The sequence below is a fragment of the Cibotium barometz genome, chromosome 43 (assembly GCF_041138505.1).
Source record: "Cibotium barometz isolate CiBa-2024 chromosome 43, ASM4113850v1, whole genome shotgun sequence".
NCBI lineage: Eukaryota > Viridiplantae > Streptophyta > Polypodiopsida > Cyatheales > Cibotiaceae > Cibotium > Cibotium barometz.
Genome location: NC_141088.1, coordinates 29,991,775 through 30,010,946, shown reverse-complemented (window position 1 = coordinate 30,010,946; position 19,172 = coordinate 29,991,775). Strand labels below are relative to the sequence as shown.

The 19,172-nt window shown below is 39.5% G+C and overlaps 1 protein-coding gene across 1 annotated transcript; it reads left to right on the top strand.

Annotated features, from left to right (window-relative positions):
• Positions 1–3,298: 3,298 nt before the first annotated feature.
• On the top strand, positions 3,299–4,175 carry LOC147613797 (pathogenesis-related protein 1-like). The gene is made up of 2 exons (XM_086781217.1): positions 3,299–3,509; positions 3,602–4,175. Exons 1-2 carry the CDS (start codon positions 3,326–3,328, stop codon positions 3,934–3,936), a joined length of 519 nt encoding a protein of 172 aa, XP_086637343.1. The 5' UTR covers positions 3,299–3,325; the 3' UTR covers positions 3,937–4,175.
• The last annotated feature ends 14,997 nt before the right edge of the window (positions 4,176–19,172 follow it).

Here is a 19,172-nt window from a genome sequence, read left to right as displayed (position 1 = left end):
AATTACAATGCTACAATTTTCTAGTATTGTTGTTTGTGAGAGGGGCTTTAGCATTCAAAACATTATAAAAAATAAGCTTAGAAATCGTTTGGAGAGAGGATATTCTCATGCGGATTTTCATTGAAGGACCATCTCTCATGTCTTTTGATTTCATAGATGCGATCAGTTTGTGGAGAGATGGAGCAAAGACTTCAAGACATGTGTACACTCGTATAAGTTTTTTCATATTGCCAAAAGAAGTCTTTGCTTTCCATAGTAGCCGTACACCAACATTGTAGAAAGTCTTTCAACTAACAAATTAACAACAAAGCTGCATATAGAAGCTATCCATTAAAAAAAAGTGACCTTACACCATGCCACCCTTTTCTTCTAACCCATATAGGTTCCTCCTCTAAAATAATAAAATCCCATTTTTTTAAAACCCCTTTTTTACATACAAAAGGGTACCATTTAAAGGGAATATTTACATATTTAATAGAAAAAGGGTGTGTTTTATTCATGAAAAAATTACAAATAAGGGATTTTTTAATTAGGCCTTGAACACACATGATATAGAGAGTTTACATATAGTGAAGCTCCCGAATGGCACTAGCATGACATAGTGCCTATCGGTTCTTGTTGCTTTTCTCCATATATTTTGGTGCTTTATGATATAGTCTTGTTGAACATCCATCCATCCAAAATAAATTGCATGGATGTTTCTTACAGATGTATTAACCCTAAGAGAATCAAATAAAGAAAATTATTATTTTTGCTCTTATGCAATGTAAAGATGATTGACCCAATACCTACGCATGTCTTGTAAATTTCTTAATGCAAGTTTTTAAGTTTAATACTTTTGAAAGTTCCTACTAAAATTTAAAATTGTCCACCTTTAGCATAACCTCACACTTATTGTAAGGAAAAATGTGGACTATTGTCTCCAAAGGCGGTTAAAGTATATTTAAATGTTACCTTCTACTATAGTTACAAGATTGATAGCATTAAAGAAGAAATGTGTCCTTGAGTCTCCTTGATTCCATTATCTAGCTAGATGGGTGGCCAAGAGAATTAGCCAGCTAACAGAATACGAGCTCGTCGAGTTATTTATTGATTATAAAAAATTGGCTAGTCTACTCATCAAGAAAACAAGCTAGCTATCAATTTCTCAGTAGATTCTCATTATAGTAGCTACCAAAAATTTAGCTAGCTTGAAATATTCCTAGACCAACTAGGTGATTCTTCTACATCCTGGTTTCTGGCAAAGAAACTCTATGTGGATCTTGCCTAATGTTAGCAAGTCAACTTGGTTCTCAAAAATTGCGTAAGTCTCTCAAAGAGCTTTAAACGCCCTATTGCTAACTTCACCTACCATGCTCTCAAAATCTCTTTCCTCTTTGGATCAAAACATGATCTAAGCTCATCTTCAAGCATGTTTATTAAATACATGCAAATAGTCTTTGAAAGGTGTTTTCATTGAGGCCTGTTAATTGACTCAGCCATGATCTACAAAATGTAAAAGACTTCAATTAATCACATGATAAATTTTAAACATTAATTTCATCACATGATTTTTTTTTTCAAGCAACATTGTATATAATTTTATCGCACAATATAAAAATTATAGATGATGTACAATTGATCACATGACACAACGTATGACCCATGAACCTAAACTATAGGTCAACATGCCTAATCTTTTAGTTTGGCATACCTAACCTTACAGTGGACACCATAAGGGATCCTATACAGTGAACTTAAAGTGAACACAACTGGTCGGTAAAGACCAGAGTGGACACAATAAGTCGCTTTGCGTGAGGAAAAATTAAAGTGGACACAACTGGTCAATGAAGAAGACCAGAGTGGATAGAGTAATTGGCTCTGTGTGAAAATAACCTAAAGTGGACACAGTTGGTCGGTAAGACCAGAGTGGACACAGTAAGTGGCTTTCTCTGATGATAACTTAAAGTGGACACAACTGGTCGGTAAAGACCAGAGTGGACACAGTAAGTGGCTTTCTCTGATGATAACTTAAAGTGGACACAACTACTCGCTAAAGACCAGAGTGGACAAAGTAAGTGGCTTTCTGTAAATCGAACTTAAAAGTGGACACAACTGGTCAAGACTAGAGTAAACACAGTAAGCTTAAATAACTATTATTGTTTAACTAGAATGGTCACAACTACCCCATACGGGCGCTAGAGTGAACACAACTAGCTTTTTTTTTAAAGCATAAAAAGAAAAACAAAAGAAAGAAAAAAAGAATCAAACAAATTACCTCCTAATCACCCTAAACCTGCACTCTAATCACTTTCTCTCCCTCTCTCTCTCTCTAATCACTCTCTCTCTCACAAAGCTTTTGAAAAGATAATCGATCGAATAAGCTTTCGGTTGCTTATAAAGCCAATTTTTTGATAGATAATTTATCGATCGATATATTATCGTTTGATATTGCTTTCGATTGATATATTATCGCGATCGATAAATTATCCATCGATAAATTATAGATCGATATTTTTTGATCAAAATAAAAAATGTTATTCATCTATTTAAACGAGAAAACGATGAATAACCCGTGTTATTCGTACTAAATCCATTATATGACCCATATAATGCTACGTAGGATATGTCCACTATTAGCATCAAAGTGATTAAGGTCACATTCCATACATCATTCCATAAGGTACATGCATTTTTAATTCTTTGCACTTCTTCCTCTTCAGTATTTCTAGAGGCATCCTGTAAGAAAATTTTGATGGCACTGCTACCAAAAGGACAAGATTCTTCCTTGCCTCTTTTTGACCTTTTCTTAGGTGGCTGAAGGAGACTAGACTACTTGTATGCCATATTCTATCCTACATGTTTGCAAAATGAAAATGAAAGTTCTTTTACATTTCTATTTAGGATACAAGACAAAATAAAAGATATTTAGATAAAAGACATCCTATTTACATTTCTTATTATGATACAAGATAAAGTAAAAGTTATTTTATGAGGCCGTCTCTCTCTCTCTCTCTCTCTCTCTCTCTCTCTCTCTCATGTTGGGCTACTCATAGGCAATGGACAACATGTGCTCCAAGGCCTCATGACTTGCTCATGCTAAAAGGGGAAGATGCAAGGGTAGATTAACTACATATTTGGAAATTTTAAAAACTTTAGAACTTAGAAGTGCAACATAGCATTCCTAGGAGTGACGGGAACAACATTGAAATAATAACTCTAGACATGAAGAAATTGTTATTGAGATGGCACAACCATGTGGCAAGCCTTAAGAACCCACTTGCATGAGAAGAAATAAGCAGCAAGGTGTATTTAGCAGTAGCAATTAGCAGCAGCAGCAGCAGCTATGGCCATCGAGGTGTGCAGCGACAAGGTGGAGTGCAAAGTGTCGGCCAAGAGGATGTGGCGGGCGGCCTTTGAGGACGCCCACAACTGCCTGCCCAAGGCTGTGCCGCACGTGATCGCGGGCGTGGAGTACGAGGGGAGCGGCTTCAAGGCGGGCTCCGTGAGAACCATCCACTTCCAGAAGAGTAAGCATTATTTATAAACTCTTGTGCATTAGGCAGCTCCCCAACCCAATTTGATGTGAAATTTGGGTCATAATTTATTTATTTATTATTAGGCTACGCCGAGAAGATCTCCAAGGAGAAGCACCCGGAGCACGTGGTGCTGTACATCAAGGAGAAGCTGGAGGAGGTGGATCACGAGTCCCTCAAGCTAACGGCGGTGGTGGTGGAAGGCGGCTTCCTGGGCGTCCTCGTCAAGCACTACAAGTTCACCATGCATGTCAAGGAAGGGGCCCAGCCCGGCACCTGCGTGGTGCACTGGTCCTTTGAATACGAGGCTCTCTCCGAGAAGCATCAGCCCCACGTCCCTCTGGCTCTCAAGGAGGTGGCTCCCGTCGGCTTCAAGGATTTGGAGGCCTACCTGCTCGCCCACCCCGACTGCGCGCAGTGATTGCTCGATCTTCACTGTGGCAGAGATTCCGTCCGGATATTGTTGTCTCATGTTATGTATCCGTCATTTCAATAAGTACCTATTCCTACTTATGTTTTACCAGGGAACACTACCTTATGTGGCATTTGGATGCCATTAGTACCTACTCCTACTTATGCTATAACTATTACTCCATATGTGACATGTAAAACAAGTGTTTTACCAAAATAAAATCTCACTTTGAGAATCAACTTTTTTAATATAGTTTTGGTCATATCTTGAGCAAATTAACTCTAAATTTGTCAGAGATTATAGATTTAGATTCTACTCTTACATATCTTTCCAATGATATGTCATATGAAGGGCTTTTGACAAAATCTTGGATAGGTTCACCTTGATCCCATTTTTCAAATGGGAATGAGATTTTTTCCAAATTGTCTACTCATGCTATAAGTATCTACTCCATGTGACATGTATACAAGTGTTTTACCAATGGAACACTACTTTATTATGTGGCATTTGGATGCCATAAGTACCTACTCCATGTGACATGTATACAAGTGTTTACATTCTATGCCTATATTAAACAATTGATCGGGTGCTCCTTCACCCGATTAATTATTTAACCCCTCTTTGCCCCTAGCTCTCCCACGTTACCCCTCTCTCTGTCTCTGTCTCTCCTAAACCCCTCCCTTACACACATATCCGTCTCAGCACCAACTCATAGAGAGAGAGAGAGAGAGAGAGAGAGAGAGAGAGAGAGAGAGAAGACAACCGGAACCTTGGAGAATTCTCTCAAAAAGATCAACTCCACAGACCCATACTTGTTAAAAATCATGGATCCAGGGCGGCTCATAGAAGGTAATCAAATCCATTATGAAGATTAAGAAAAATACTAATATAAGATTATGCTAGATATTAAGCTATTACACAATAATGACATAAACTCAATAATCTCATTACAATAATCAAGGTCCATAGTACACCCATATTTATAGTCTTGGGAAGGACTCCAATCCATGCTTTTTGTGTACCCTAGTGCCAACCATGTGTTCATTAATGCTCATACTACAAGTGTAACCTTGTGCTTTCCATGTGTCACCTTTTTGACCATTGACTTCACCTTTTACAAGTGACCATACAAATCAACCTTTGATATTAGACCCTTAATCTATTCCTTGTGCATGCTTCTTCTCTTATTCATGTGACTCACTTCCTACCTTTCTTCCTTGTGCTCTTTGGCACCACATTTCTCAACACCCCCCTTGGTGCCAAATCTTTGGGCTACTCAAGGTGGTCAGATGTAAGGATTACAAAATGTTCCAACTTTTTATTTTCTACATTCCCATGTGTGCTATGGGCAAATTTGGCCATTACATATATATCTTGATGATGACTCTTTGCTTTCCATAATAGCAACAAGTTTTTTCATATTTCCAAAAGAAGTCTTTCGTTTCCATAGTAGCTATACACCAAAATAGTAGCAAGGGTATAAAGGCTTTCAACTAACAGCAACAAAGCTACATATAAAAGCTATCCATAATAGCAACAAAACTGCATAGCTATCCACAACTACATTAGAGAAACAACTATCCAAAACAAGAGCATAAACCTGTTCACAATTGCACCTTTGCACTAGGTAATACCCATTCAAAAAACGGCATGGAACCTTTCCATAACAGTAACTGTCTAAAAACAATAGTAGCCATAGACTTACCTGTAGTAATCGCAAATACATATGCTCTATCCACAACGTCAGCATAAAATATAAGCCTTCTTAAGCTATAGGAGTGTACACATGTCTTGAAGTCTTTTCTCCATCTCTCCATGACCACATCTGTGAAATCAAAAGACAGGAGAGGTGGTCCTTCAATGGAAATCCGCATGAGAATATCCTGTCTCCAAATGATTTCTAAGCTTATTTTTTAGAATGTTTTGAAAGCTAAATTCCCTCACAAACAACAGTACTAGAAGATCATAGCATTGTAATTTGAGCCAAAGATAAGATACTTGCAATGCCACACTTCACTTCTTCCAATCAAACTCCATGTGTCCTTGAGAGACTTTCCTTTCCAATCTGAAGCACCTTGAACCTTGAAGACATGGAACTCTCTCCTTAATAATCTCTCATCCATCATAGCATCAACTTGCGTACCATCTTCTAATGTGACTGTATTTCCATAGTACTTCACCAAGGCATCTAATTCAATACTCCCAAAGATTTTCAACTCTTTCGTAGGAGGAAACCCAAGAGCAAGAATGCTAAATGTTCGCACAATGAGAGTCACCAACCTGGTTTTCAAATGGTCTTTTATTTCTAAACAAAGCTCTATTTAGAAGTCAAGAGCTTCGGCCAAATCACTGCCAATAGCACATTGCTCTGTTTGGAAGTCAAGAGCTTCAACCAAATCACTACCAATAGCACATCGCTCTGCTCTAACATCATAATATATGTCCCCCTTCATTACCTTGCACAACATCCATAACCAACCATGTTGTCCCCCATATTCAAGAATGGACGGAAAGCCATAACCATCATGTCCTTGCATATTCAAGTTAATATCTAAAGGTGCTGCACAAAACTCGACATCTAACACTGCAATTTTGGAATCTATCAAACTAGAAATTCTTGTCACATCCACAAAGCATTTTTGAAAAACAAGTGATAGAGTGGCAAGATGTTCAAGCATATCAGCCAAGAAATGTAACATATAATGAATTTGAAGTTTGCAATCATCTTGTATAACTTTCCATTCTTCTCTTTTATGCATAAGACAAGAGGTTCCAAAACTTTAGACGTATTCACCAGAACTTTGTGTCTACTTAACCACCTTAATATATAGATATTTTCCATTTGAAGCTGTGGAACAATCAAGCTCCTCTTGCAAATGTGCAAGTCTCACAAACCTTTTAGAGCTTTTTCTAAAAAAACTAGCAATCTCATTCAAAGTTGAATCCATATATACATCTAGCATTTGGACTCTCTTTAAAATCATAAGACACACATAGGTGTGTTCTATGGACAACACAATGAATGGCAATCATAAGTGGACTCTTGTTTTTCTCATCAAAGTAGCTAGGCCATTAATCGAACATGTCATTACTAATCTACCATCTAATCCAAAGCTAACTAACTTAGAACAATCAAGCCCATGTTCATCCAAGAATTCATCAAGAGTACATTGCAATCCTTTTGCTGAGTGATCCACAACTTCAAGTAACCCCAAGAAAGAGGTATGTGGCTCATAATCAAGCATATAATTTGCATAGACTATCAAATGTTCGACAACGAAAATGTAAGTAGATTCATCTACCAATATACCAAAGAAAGGAGGCTGCTTCACATTTAGAATCACATTGTTGCAAAGAGATTCACTTATGTAGGAAGCAAACAAACCAATAGCCTTGTCATTTTGATATAGATCTTTCCTAAGAGACTAAACAGTCACCACACAAAGATAACAAATCTAGCAAAGATGAAAATTTACTGAAGAAGGCAAGGTCTTCTTTTTCTATATAATAAGATCCTTGGAAAATATTTAAAACCCATTGATCTACATCCCCCTATTGTTGTTGAATATCACTTTTCAATGCTTATATTCCATAATTTATAGAATATGCTGCCAACCTGTGCTGATTTGAAGTTGCATGTACTCTAATTGCACTTAGTTAAATATTAACCGACCCACAAGTACCAAACTCACTTCTACATTTTTTTCATTTTTTTATGTATTGTACAAAAGACATGCCCACTATTAACATCAAAGTGAGCCCATTAAAAGGTCACATTCCATGCATCATTCCACAAGGTACATGCATTTTTAATTCTTTGCACTTCTTCCTCCTGAGTATTGCTAGAGGCATCCTCTGAGAAAATATTGATGGCACTGCTACCACCAGGACAAGATTCTTTCTTGCCTCTTTTCAGCCTTTTCTTAGGTGGCTCAATGACATGATTAAAACCATGCAAGCATAGAAGAGTAGACTACTTGTATGCCATTCTATCCTACATGTTTGCAAAATGAAAATGAAAGTTCTTTTACATTTCTATTTATGATACAAGACAATAAAAGATATTTAGATAAAAGACATCTTATTTAACATTTAAATAACTACAAGAAACTTAGAAAACTAATTAAGCATAACATTTATTACCCCAAAGAAATAAATAACAATACTAGTGAGACTGATTGCATGTGCCATGTATACTCAAATGGCAAGCAAGAAAAACTGATTAAGCATTACATTTATTACCAAATAAATATCAAAGATTCAACACTGGTGACCGATTGCATGTGCCATGTATGCTCAAATGGCAATCAAGAAGAGAAAAAATCAAAGCTTAAAAGCATAATAATCATGACCGAACCAATTGCATGTGCATGTATTCTCAAATGGCAAGCAAGAAAATTAAATAATCACCACCGGAGATCGGACCGATTGTTGCAAGTATGCTCAAATGGCAAGCAAAATATCAGAGAATACAAGTAACGCCCTTAATAAGAGAAACCCTAATGCGATACACACTCAACCTACAGGGCTCTCTTTATTTGTAAAAATGACCCTACATATATATTCTAAATAACATTAACATGCAAGAAAATTAAAAAAAACACGGAATACAACCAGATTCGCATCATGCAGGGTCATGTATGCTTAAATAACATGTAAGAAAAGGTTTAAAAAAAGAGAATACAAGTAAACACCTACCAGATTGGGCATCCTGTAGGATGTAGGCAAGCAAAATATCAGAGAATACTACAAGTAATCACCACACTAGAGACCATACTAATTACAATTTCTGCAAGATTGTTTTTTTTATATATATATAAACAAAGAATACAACCACATTCGCCATCGTGCAGGGTCATGTATGCTCAAATAACATGCAAGAAATTTTTTTTAAAAAAACAGAGAATACAAGTAAACACCAACCAACCAAAAAGCAGAGATGGGACACGGCTTGCCTTAGGCCAGCAGGAAGGCATCGTTCATCGAAGAAGCCACAAAACGTGCGGCGTGGTGGGCACCATGAGAACAAAAGAGGGAGAAAACAAAATAAAAGGACTCACCCCTCACTCACAACGTACACGTACCAATTAAAATTACAGCTTCCAATTTCCAAAGCTGCAAGAGGAATTTAATATTATGGTATCCAAGGTGTATATTATTTGATAGTGGTAATGTGGACCTAACCTTACACTTGTCCTTCTCCTATTTGCCCTCAGGTGCAACTCTTAAAGAGGTGGAGTTAACCTTAATGACCATATTGGAGAATTTGGAAAAATCTCAGGACTTTGGAAATTTTCTTTCTAATCTACTTTTTGGTGTGTCTTAAGCAACAAACTTGAAAGTTGTCGAAGAATGTACATGAGGGGTTTCTACAAAAGGTTCAAAAGGTTCACAATGCTCCCCTTTTTACTTTTCTAAGTGAGCTTCAAATATTTGCGAGATCGTTGTCACTGATTGCGAATTTTCTATGAACAATGAGTCCCCAATCCAATTGATGTGAAATATTTTAACGATCATAATTATTTTTACAATCATAATTATAATTGATTTAATGGGCCTCTAACAGTCATGAACGTCGGTTCTTTCACATGCCTTCCATTCTGCACATCACAGGCCTTCCATTCTGCACATCACAGGCTCAGACGTCGGTGGCATCACCTTTCACATGCTATACCCATATACCTGCTATTTCCTTTTTGGATGCTTCTTCTTGGCAATTTGAAGCTCCCCTCTAGCGACCAGCTCCTTAACCTTTGCTCGTTCGTCGCTCGCCTTCAACATGATGCTAATATTTAAGGTATTAAATATCTTAATAAAAAAAACCTTCAACTACCTTTGTATAATATCTAAAGTACATGGTCAACAACTATTATATATTACCCTTATTAATAAACCAAATGTTATGCCTTAATGCCACCCACACTTTGGTTATCTTGGCCAACCCTTAACTCAAGAAAAACCCCTAACCAAATACATCATCATCACACTATTATATATTACCCTTATTAATAAACCAAATGTTATGCCTTAATGCCACCCACACTTTGGTTATCTTGGCCAACCCTTAACTCAAGAAAAACCCCTAACCAAATACATCATCATCACATGAGTTGTGATGTTCCCCCACACTATGCATAATGCTGTATATACAAAATGTAGTGATGCATCTCAAAGCACAATCCCCTCTACTGTGATGAACAACCATGCTGTCACACCTACCCTAAGTGCAAACCAATCATCATTGCTTGACACACAAACTCCAAAGTTATGTACATATATACATGCTTTTTTGATTTATTGTTTTAGCATTACATATTTTTCCTTCCCCCCAAACTACTAGAGCATTCATGCTCAGCAACAGAGAATAGAGTACACATGCCAAAATCTCCTACTTCTTCTTCTTGAAAAAAATCTCCATCTACAACCTGGCCCCAAAACAACTCATCTTTTATTATGGTCATAAGAGGAGCTATGTACTCATTTAACCTATACCCATCTACTTTCTTCTTATGCCACTTCCCATCTAGATATGCAAGTTGATAAGTTCCATTTTTGAATTTTTCTATCACACAAAATGGTCCTTCCCACTTGATTTGGAATTTGGTTTGAAAAGTACTATCCAGCTTGTTGTTATATCTAAGAACAAGATTCCACCTCTTAATACGTTTATCTTTGACTTCCTGTGAGATTAAACCTCTCTTTATTTCTAAGCAACACTTAAGAATAATGTTCAAAATCTTGAACTTTGTCAAGTTGTAGTTCTTGCAAATACAAAAATCTTTGTTGTAAGGCATTACTACCTACTTCTTGTTTCATCAGTACCTTTATTGTTGGTATCTCCACTCCTACAGGTAGCAAAGCCTCCTTTCCAAACACCAAATGAAAAGGAGAAAACCTGGTTCCTTTGATTGCAACCCTGTAAGCCCACAAAGCACTAGGCAACTCCAAATCCCAAGTTTTGCCACCATAACCTTCCATGATCTTGGTCAACATCTTCATAAGTTCACTATTAAATCTTTCATTCATCCCATTACACCGAGGATAATAAGGAATAGTGTACTTATGTTCAATTCTCAACTTAGCACACAACTGAGTCATGAGATCCCCTCTAAATCTTGGTCCATTGTATGAAAGAAGCTCCAAAGGCACACTAAACTTATAGTAGATGTCTTCATATACATGTTGGTGGGGGAATATGATTGATTATTCTTGTAGCAACCAACTGAGATTCACTGTTTATGCACACAGCATACACAAGACAAATACGGATCTAGCACAAAACAAACACTGCACACAGATCATTGAACACTACCGAGCCGATTGCTTAGTAAACAATGTGTGTAAAAAAATGATACCTTAACATATAACTTTAACGATCATAACATATGAAACAGATTTGAAATACACAGAGGCATAACAGGAAGATGAATACACAAGAGAGAGATAACAAAAAAGAACGGTATTACTTATATCAATCCAAAATAGAAAGTGATACAATCGACAGCTATCCTTTGCAAGGATCAGGAATCATCCATTTATAGTGCTTGCTTGCAGTATTTGTCAGTACTACAATGATAAGATGCACCGACTGAATGAACGGGCATGGCAATTCCTGGGTAGGTTGGAACAGCCGAGGCAGTTCTAAACGGCCATGGCACTTCAGAACCTGCAAAGGAATGGCCGTGGCCAAATGTGGAATGCCTGTGGCATTTAACTTACAATTTTTATTTTTTTTTGGTGGGCACCCTGAAATAGGTTTTGTACACAAAGGCTATGCTCCCAACACCCCATTGCGGGTTTTGTACACAAAGGCTATGCTCCCAACACCCCATTGTGGGTTTTGTATTGACTACGTGCCCAATTCACCAAAATAAGGAGTCAATTCCAATTAGGCGATGGCAAGGTAGTGGGTATCACTTCCTTGAGGGATTCTAAGGTGGTTGGTAAGGAAGTACCAGAGACTGAAAGAACCTAAGCTGATGATGGCATTGTGGTACTCTGTTGTTGCAGCCTCACAATGATAGGTGGGGGTGTTGCTGAGGTTGAAGGTATATCAGTAATTAACTTTGTCAGTGGTAGCATGGATGTTGTAGTGTCACTATGAAGCTTTTGCTTCCCTTTTTCCTGGGTAGTCTTTACAACGGATGTCGCCTTCAGTTTCCATTGAAGGGTAGGGGACTGCTGAGTGACACGAGGTGGAAGTTGAGGTTGGGGATATTTGGTGATCCAAATATGATGATTGCCCTTGTAGAAGTGTTGGGCTCATTAGGAGAGGTTTGGGGATCCACCGAAGAGTTGGTTTTGGGTATAGTCAAGGGTTCGATTGAGGGTTGGAACTCCATGGGGAGTGCTTGAGCCTGTGTTTATCATGTATTTTGTATGCTTGTGGGTTGGAGAATGTGTTGCTGATGTGGGGGACAAGGAGCTTTGGTTGTCTGTGGATGAAGGGGATGGTTGGATATTTTGGGGATCCACAATTTAGATTCACCCTCATAATAACCCTATGCTGCGAGAAGCTTTTTAGGTACCCAAAGTCAAAATGGTGAACCATGTGACGTTTGTTAGTAGTGTTAGTTTGGTTAGTTTGGTTTAGTGGGGCAGCAATTGGTGAGGTAACAATGTATGAGTGGGTTGCTCTGCTGATCGCCGTGGTGGCGAGGGTGTGGGAAACATTGATGTGGTTGGAATGAGAAGTGGCCTCTTTTTTGGGGGGATGGATTGATAGGGGTGAGGTGCTAGAATGATGGTGGATGGTGAAATGGGAAGTGCTTGGCATGGGAAAGCTAAGGATATGATGGGCTCTTTGTCCATCATGACGATAGTAACTTGGCCAGAAGTGAGTTGTAGGGTCGCCTTCCGCACATGCGGGTTGATGTTGTACCGGTTATGTCATCCCGTCCAACCCCTTCCAAGGAGTATCTCTTCACATAATTCCTACAAGCATCACGTAGAACTTCCCTTCCAAGGGATTATTTCCAATGTGGAACAAAAGTGTGATTGTGCCTACGCAATGAACATGTTGTGATGCCACAGTTGTAACGATGGCAGGGGTCTCTTTGAGTGAGGGTTCCTCAAGGGAACACCAAGTTTCATAGGACATCAAATTATAACTAGCCCCTGTATCAACAAGAGCTAGTTTTTGCACAAAGCTTGTCGGGGTGGTCATTTCCTAACCACGGCCAAGCAGGCTTCAACTCCCAATCTTCCTCTTCAAGGTAGACCACTTGGGCCATATTAACCATGATATGTCTCTGCCTAAGCTTAGCTTGCCTTTATTTGGCCTCTTGTTGTGCAGCTCGTTTCATATCCTCATGGTCTTTCTTTCACTGTTTTTTATGGGGGGGATAGCTTTTAAGGTGGCCTCCATGAGAGGGCCGTAGTAGCGTTTAAGTTTGCTTCCATTGAAGTAACTAGCCATTTCCACACCATCTAGCATTTTAATGTACACTACGCCTTGTGGTGTTATCTCGGTGTGACTAGGAATGGTCCTTGGCCTCTGAGCTTAAGCTTCTTTTTATGTGCCTTGGTACTGAATAAGAGGACCATGTCACCCTCATTCATTTGTTTATTCTTAAGCTGGTCTCATCAAACCATTGTTTACGCCTTAACTTCTCAACAATCATGCTGTATACTACCAAAAGGTGTGTTTCATCAAGCTCTCAAGCTTGAATAGGCGATAGCCTACTAAGACGTTTCCAATGAGCTTTTCTTGCACTGCAACATGTAAGCTAGGGACTAAGAACTCCATAGGCATGATTGCTTCAATATCATAGGTTAAACTGAAGGGGGTAGCATTGGTTGCTGCCTTGTAAGAAGGTCTATATGCCCAAAGTGCAACTGGCAACTTTTGTTCTTCCCAATCGTGCAACTGGCCTCCACGGTTTTAGTTAGAATGGCACACATGATTTTGTTCGTGCTTTGTGCTTGGCTATTTGCTTATGGGTAATAGGGGGAGGACTTCTTGTGAGTGACAAGTAACTCTTGCAGGATGAATTGGATTACCTCATTAATCAAGTGTGTCGTCCCATTGTCGCTGATGAGATCGAGGGGGAAGTCGAAGCGTTGATGAGACTAATTCATAAAGGAATTTAGCAATCAATCTAGAATCGGCCTTACAGGTTGCACGAGCTTCTACCCACTTGGTGCAATAATCCGTGGTAGCTATTATGTATCACGCTTGAGTATATTTGGCTGCCGAATTAATAGATCCAATGAAATCTATGCCCCATTTCTCAAAGGGTTGTAAAGACACAATTGGGCTCAGGGGTGTGTGGTCCCCTTAAAGCAGGGAATTGTTGTATGCTGGCACTCGTCACATCGTTTGATGTATTTTGCAGCATTAGCCATTAGAGTGGGCCACCATAACTCAGTTGTACCTTACGAGAGTAGTGATATTTGCTGCAAAGTTTCCCCCAACACAGGCAGAGTCAACCTATTCAAGGAGCAAGACATACTCATCTTCCTAGACACAGTGTCTTAGGATTCTATCTTTCCCCTGCTTATAAAGTTGGCCTTACAATAGTTGTTTGATTAAGAAATGGATAGTCTTTGTTGAGGAGGGGATCTATAGGTAAGCCATTGGCTAAGAAATGTGCCACCTCCTCGCCCCATTCAGGAATCAAGCATAGTTGGAATAGGGCAGCATCTGGTAAATCATCATCTACTCCCACCGGCTGTTCACCATTGGGGATCCTCGACATGTGGTCTATGAGGACATATGCTGAGAGTCTTTCCTCATCGTAACGGTGAAGTAAAACTCAAGTAGTATAAGCAGCCACCACTGGGTGATTCTTCCTGTCATACAAGGCTTATTTACCAAGTACAAGAGGGCTCGGTGGTCTACAAAGAAAACAAACTTAGTCGCCAAAAGATAGTGGTGGAAATTCTTAACAGTATAGACCATGGCTAATCCCTCTCTCTCAGTTGTAGTGTAGTTCCTCTCAGCTTCATTGAGTTAGCGGCTTGCAAAACTGATGGGGAAATCCATCTTGTGTTCTCCTAGTTGGTTGGGGGCCAGAACACATCCTATAGCAAAAACTGATGCGTCCATGTGGACATGAAAGATGATGTCCCAATTTTGGGATCTGAGAATTGAAGCACTTGCCAAGGATTTTTTGAGCATAGTGTAAGCCCGTTGGCATTCATCAGTCCACTCGAAGATAATGAGGAGTCCGTAAAGAGGTCGAGCAATATCAGCGTACATAAAAATGAATCACCGATAGTAGCCAACATTTCCCATAAAGTGTTGGACTCCTTTGAAGTTTGGGGGTGGCGGCAGCTCTAGGATGAGCCACACTTTGCTGTCATCACAGTAGAGATTCCTTGCCTGGACACAATGTGTCCCAGGATCATTCCATGCAGAACCCAAAATTGGCATTTGAGGGGGTTCAACGAGATACGGTATAGCCTGCACTTTACGCAAACATGCAAGGTGGTCCTTCCAGGAGGAATTGACACAAAGGTCATCCATGAAGACCTAAAGGAATTTCCTAAGATATTCCTTGTTGTAAGCCATACACATAAGACGTTGGAGGGTTTTGAGGCCCAAAGGGCATGACTCGATAAGCGTATGTGCCCAATTTGGTGGCAAAGGCTGTTTTGTGTTGGTTTTTGGGATCCATCAGCACCTGATTGTATCCAGAGAATCCGTCAAGGAAGCTTTAAGCTTCCTTTCCTGGTACTCGTTCTAGCACATGTTCAGTGAAAGGTAAGAGACAATGGTCCCTAATGGTAGCGGCATTGACATTTTTAAGGTCTACGCACCCTTTGACTTTTCCATTCTTCTTGGGCACTATCACAATAGGTGATACCCACTCTGTAAGCTCGATTTCATAGATGAATCCAACATCAATAAGTCTCTCGATCTATTTGCAGACCATCTTGGAGTATTTAGGGTTCATCGGATACGCCCCCGCGGCCTGGCTCCATCAACCATTGGAATGGTATGTTGGACCACTTATGGAGGTACACCTTTCATGTCCACTTATGGAGGTACACCTTTCATGTCCATGTACTTCCAAGCAAAGAAATCCTAGAATTCAGTATAGCGATAAGCTTGGTCTCTTCCTCTATAGAGAGGTCTTCACCAATATACATTGGCCTGTCAAATTTATCTCCTTGACCTTAGCTAGACCATCATAAGCGGTCCCTGGTTGCCCACTATTAGACCTTTGAGCTGAATCATATTGGACAAATCAGTCGGCCATCTAGAAGGTCTTGAAATATTTAGGCACTTTTTTGGTCTCTTCAGCTTTAGCACTTTCTTTATTGACACTAGCCTTTTAGCTTCCTTTTCAGTTTGTGCTAGCTTCTTGTTGCGTGCTTTGTGCGCTAAGCAGAAAAGCTTCTGAGTCTGGTTTGGGTTTAGTGGGTTCTGCTATCTGTGTGGAAAGGTAGAGTGGATCAAAAGAGATCTATTGACAAACTCCTTTTTTTCACATTTCATTGAAGTGGTCATGTGCTTCCACAGCTTCCACATACTTCAACCAGTTGGGTGTCTGAATCATCTAGGAAGACCTATCGTTTTGGCCCAGGGAATCCCTCACGCTTGTGCGTTCTATAGGAGTGTGTATCCCCTGATGGCTTTTCTCTAATAGCATGTTCAAGTTCCTGGGTGGTGGCATTGGGCAGGTATAATGAATTGAGTATGTATAGCGATGTAATCTATTGCCCGTCGACCGTAGAGAAAACCTTGTACTGGTCAGTGCATCTAAACAAAATGTCATATGCATCCAATTCTCAGAGTCTTCGGGCTCTGGAAGTGATGCACATCCCTCACTCTCCCTTTCATCTTCAAGTGTCTTATGGCATGTTTGGCACAGGTGGACTGCAGTGGATCACATCGTTGTGTCAAAGTCCTCTGCAAATGGTCTGCCGTTCATGGGGTGGACCTTCCATGTGCATAGATTGATCTTGACTGTTAGATCTTTTTGCCAAATGTATATATTGTCGATATCCCAATCATGAATCATTTTTTACTCTCTCATGAATGGTCTACCAAGGATGCAATCGTAAAGAGACTAGCTGATGTTCGAAATTCATCACCATGAAGGTGTGGCGATGGTAAGTAGTTCCCAGGATCTTAATGTTAAGATCCCTTAGTAGACTAATGGGTCTAGTTGTGGCTCCATTAGCAAGTCTAACCAGTAAAGTGGTGTCATCGAAGGCGAGTGCTCCCCATTTTTCCCAGCATTGTTTTGTAACAATGCTCACACCTGCTCCTCCATCCAAGATTGCTATAACTTAGCGGACATTGAAGGTTATTGGCAAGGCTACATTGAGTTTATGTGCTCCTTTCCCTAAAATGGTCATCTCCCAGGTTTCTAATATATTCGGCCACCCTGTTTCCTGTTGGGGGGTAGCTGCTGAAGTGGAAGCTGCTGCTTCTGTTAGCCTTTGTGGGGGTGGTTTGTATGGAAGCTCTCTAGGATATACCTGAGCTTCTTCGTTGGGTCTCAGGTTTGAGACCAATGGACATGGCTCAAGGTAGGTAGTAGGAGGCTCATCTTCTATTTATGCTTGGCATTCCCTGACCAACTCTTGGGCTGCCAAAAGTTTCTCCTTTCCCTCACAATGGGGTTAAGATATTTAGTGAGATTTTTTGATAGTTGGTGCGTGTTAATAGGTTCACTGGTTCAGGAAGCAACATGTAGAAAATCATTATCTTATGATGAAGAAGTCGATGCATGAGTTGTAGTGCCGTCTTTAGAATCGCTTTTGATAACCACCCATCTTTCACCCTTGCTGATCTTTGTGGATTTCTTTCTTGAGCACCTAATCGCTCATGCTTGTTCAAGGGCTCTTTCTTGGCCCTAGTCTTGCAAGGTTGATGCCTCTACAGCAGCATGTGTTAGCTCTCTATCAGTTTTTGTAGTCTTGTTATAACGTTGAGAGGGACTGCTTGGATGAAACTATCTCTAACACTCAGCAGGTTAAGGATGGTACTCAGATTACCTTCATGAGCCTTTCCCATCATTCCCGGTCTTAGGCGGATAATACTTATACATGTGATCAATACCACACCCTACACACAATGGGGTCATGGCAAGAGCACCTGCAGAGGTACTTGTCATTCCCTTCCTGTTAGGACAATCAGCCACTTGATGAGGTCTCGCAAAATCATAGCACTGTATGGGTGGTCTCTTTGTCATCCAATTCACGTCTATGGCCCGCGGTGTTGGGGCTGCTAAGTATACGTGGTACATTTGATCTCCCTTCATAACGTAATGAGACTGAAGGTTTATGAGGGTGGGTTTGTAGGCTCTTGGGTTTCATAGATAAGGACTTCCAAAGTTTCCCCTTCATTCCCATATTCAAAGATTTTCATCAGGGGGATGAGGTGGAAGAACTGGGAGTGGTTAGCTGACAAATTGGTGCAACTCTTGGCAGCGAGGGATAAGGTGGAAGAATCGAGAGTGGTAAGGGCATTTCAGGTACCTTGATGATTCCTTTATGGGCTACTTCTTGGCCATGTTAAGGAGTGTTATGAAGTGTAGGTGTTGGCAAGGCCAGTGGTTGCCTAGGGTTGGCGGGTAACACCTGAGGGGTGGTTGCAGGATCAGGGTGCCCAATTTTGTCCACTCAGCACCCTCTAAACAGTAAAAAAAATAGGCATTTGTTTACCTTTAGTGTCCAATCTCTCCTAGCTAACGAAGCAATTTACTTTCAAGTTCTTCTATTGGAACATCACATGCAAAGTTGGTAATATAGAGGCATAATCTTATTAAGAATTCCATAAGATGCTAATATCTTTTACATATAAACTCATATGAGATTCCCACTTTGAACCTTAGATCTTCACATAATATAGAGCTTAACTTAATTTTTAGAGAAAATTTTAAGCTATTTGTCTATTTTCTTAAAATATTTCAAGGTCTTTAAAGTGTTAAAATATATGCCACTTTTTGCACCCACAATAACTACCACTTAAAATGCTTAATCTTATAGATTAAAAGAGTGGTAGATAGTGAGACATTAGTAAAATGTGGTGATTAGTCAAAATTGCAAATTCAATGGTTGGATTTTTAATGATGTCTTTTCCAAAATTATTCCAGGCTATTAGAAGGCCTGCAAATATTAATAATATAATTAGTAAAATTATATTTTTGATGTAAATCATCTAAAACCTAAAGGGACTAGTGTACTTGTAATGGAGCATCTATGAAAAAAAAATGGATCACTCTAAGTATGGAAAGATCATTTTTTATCATTTTATCATATTTTTTATTAAATTTAATTGATTGTAT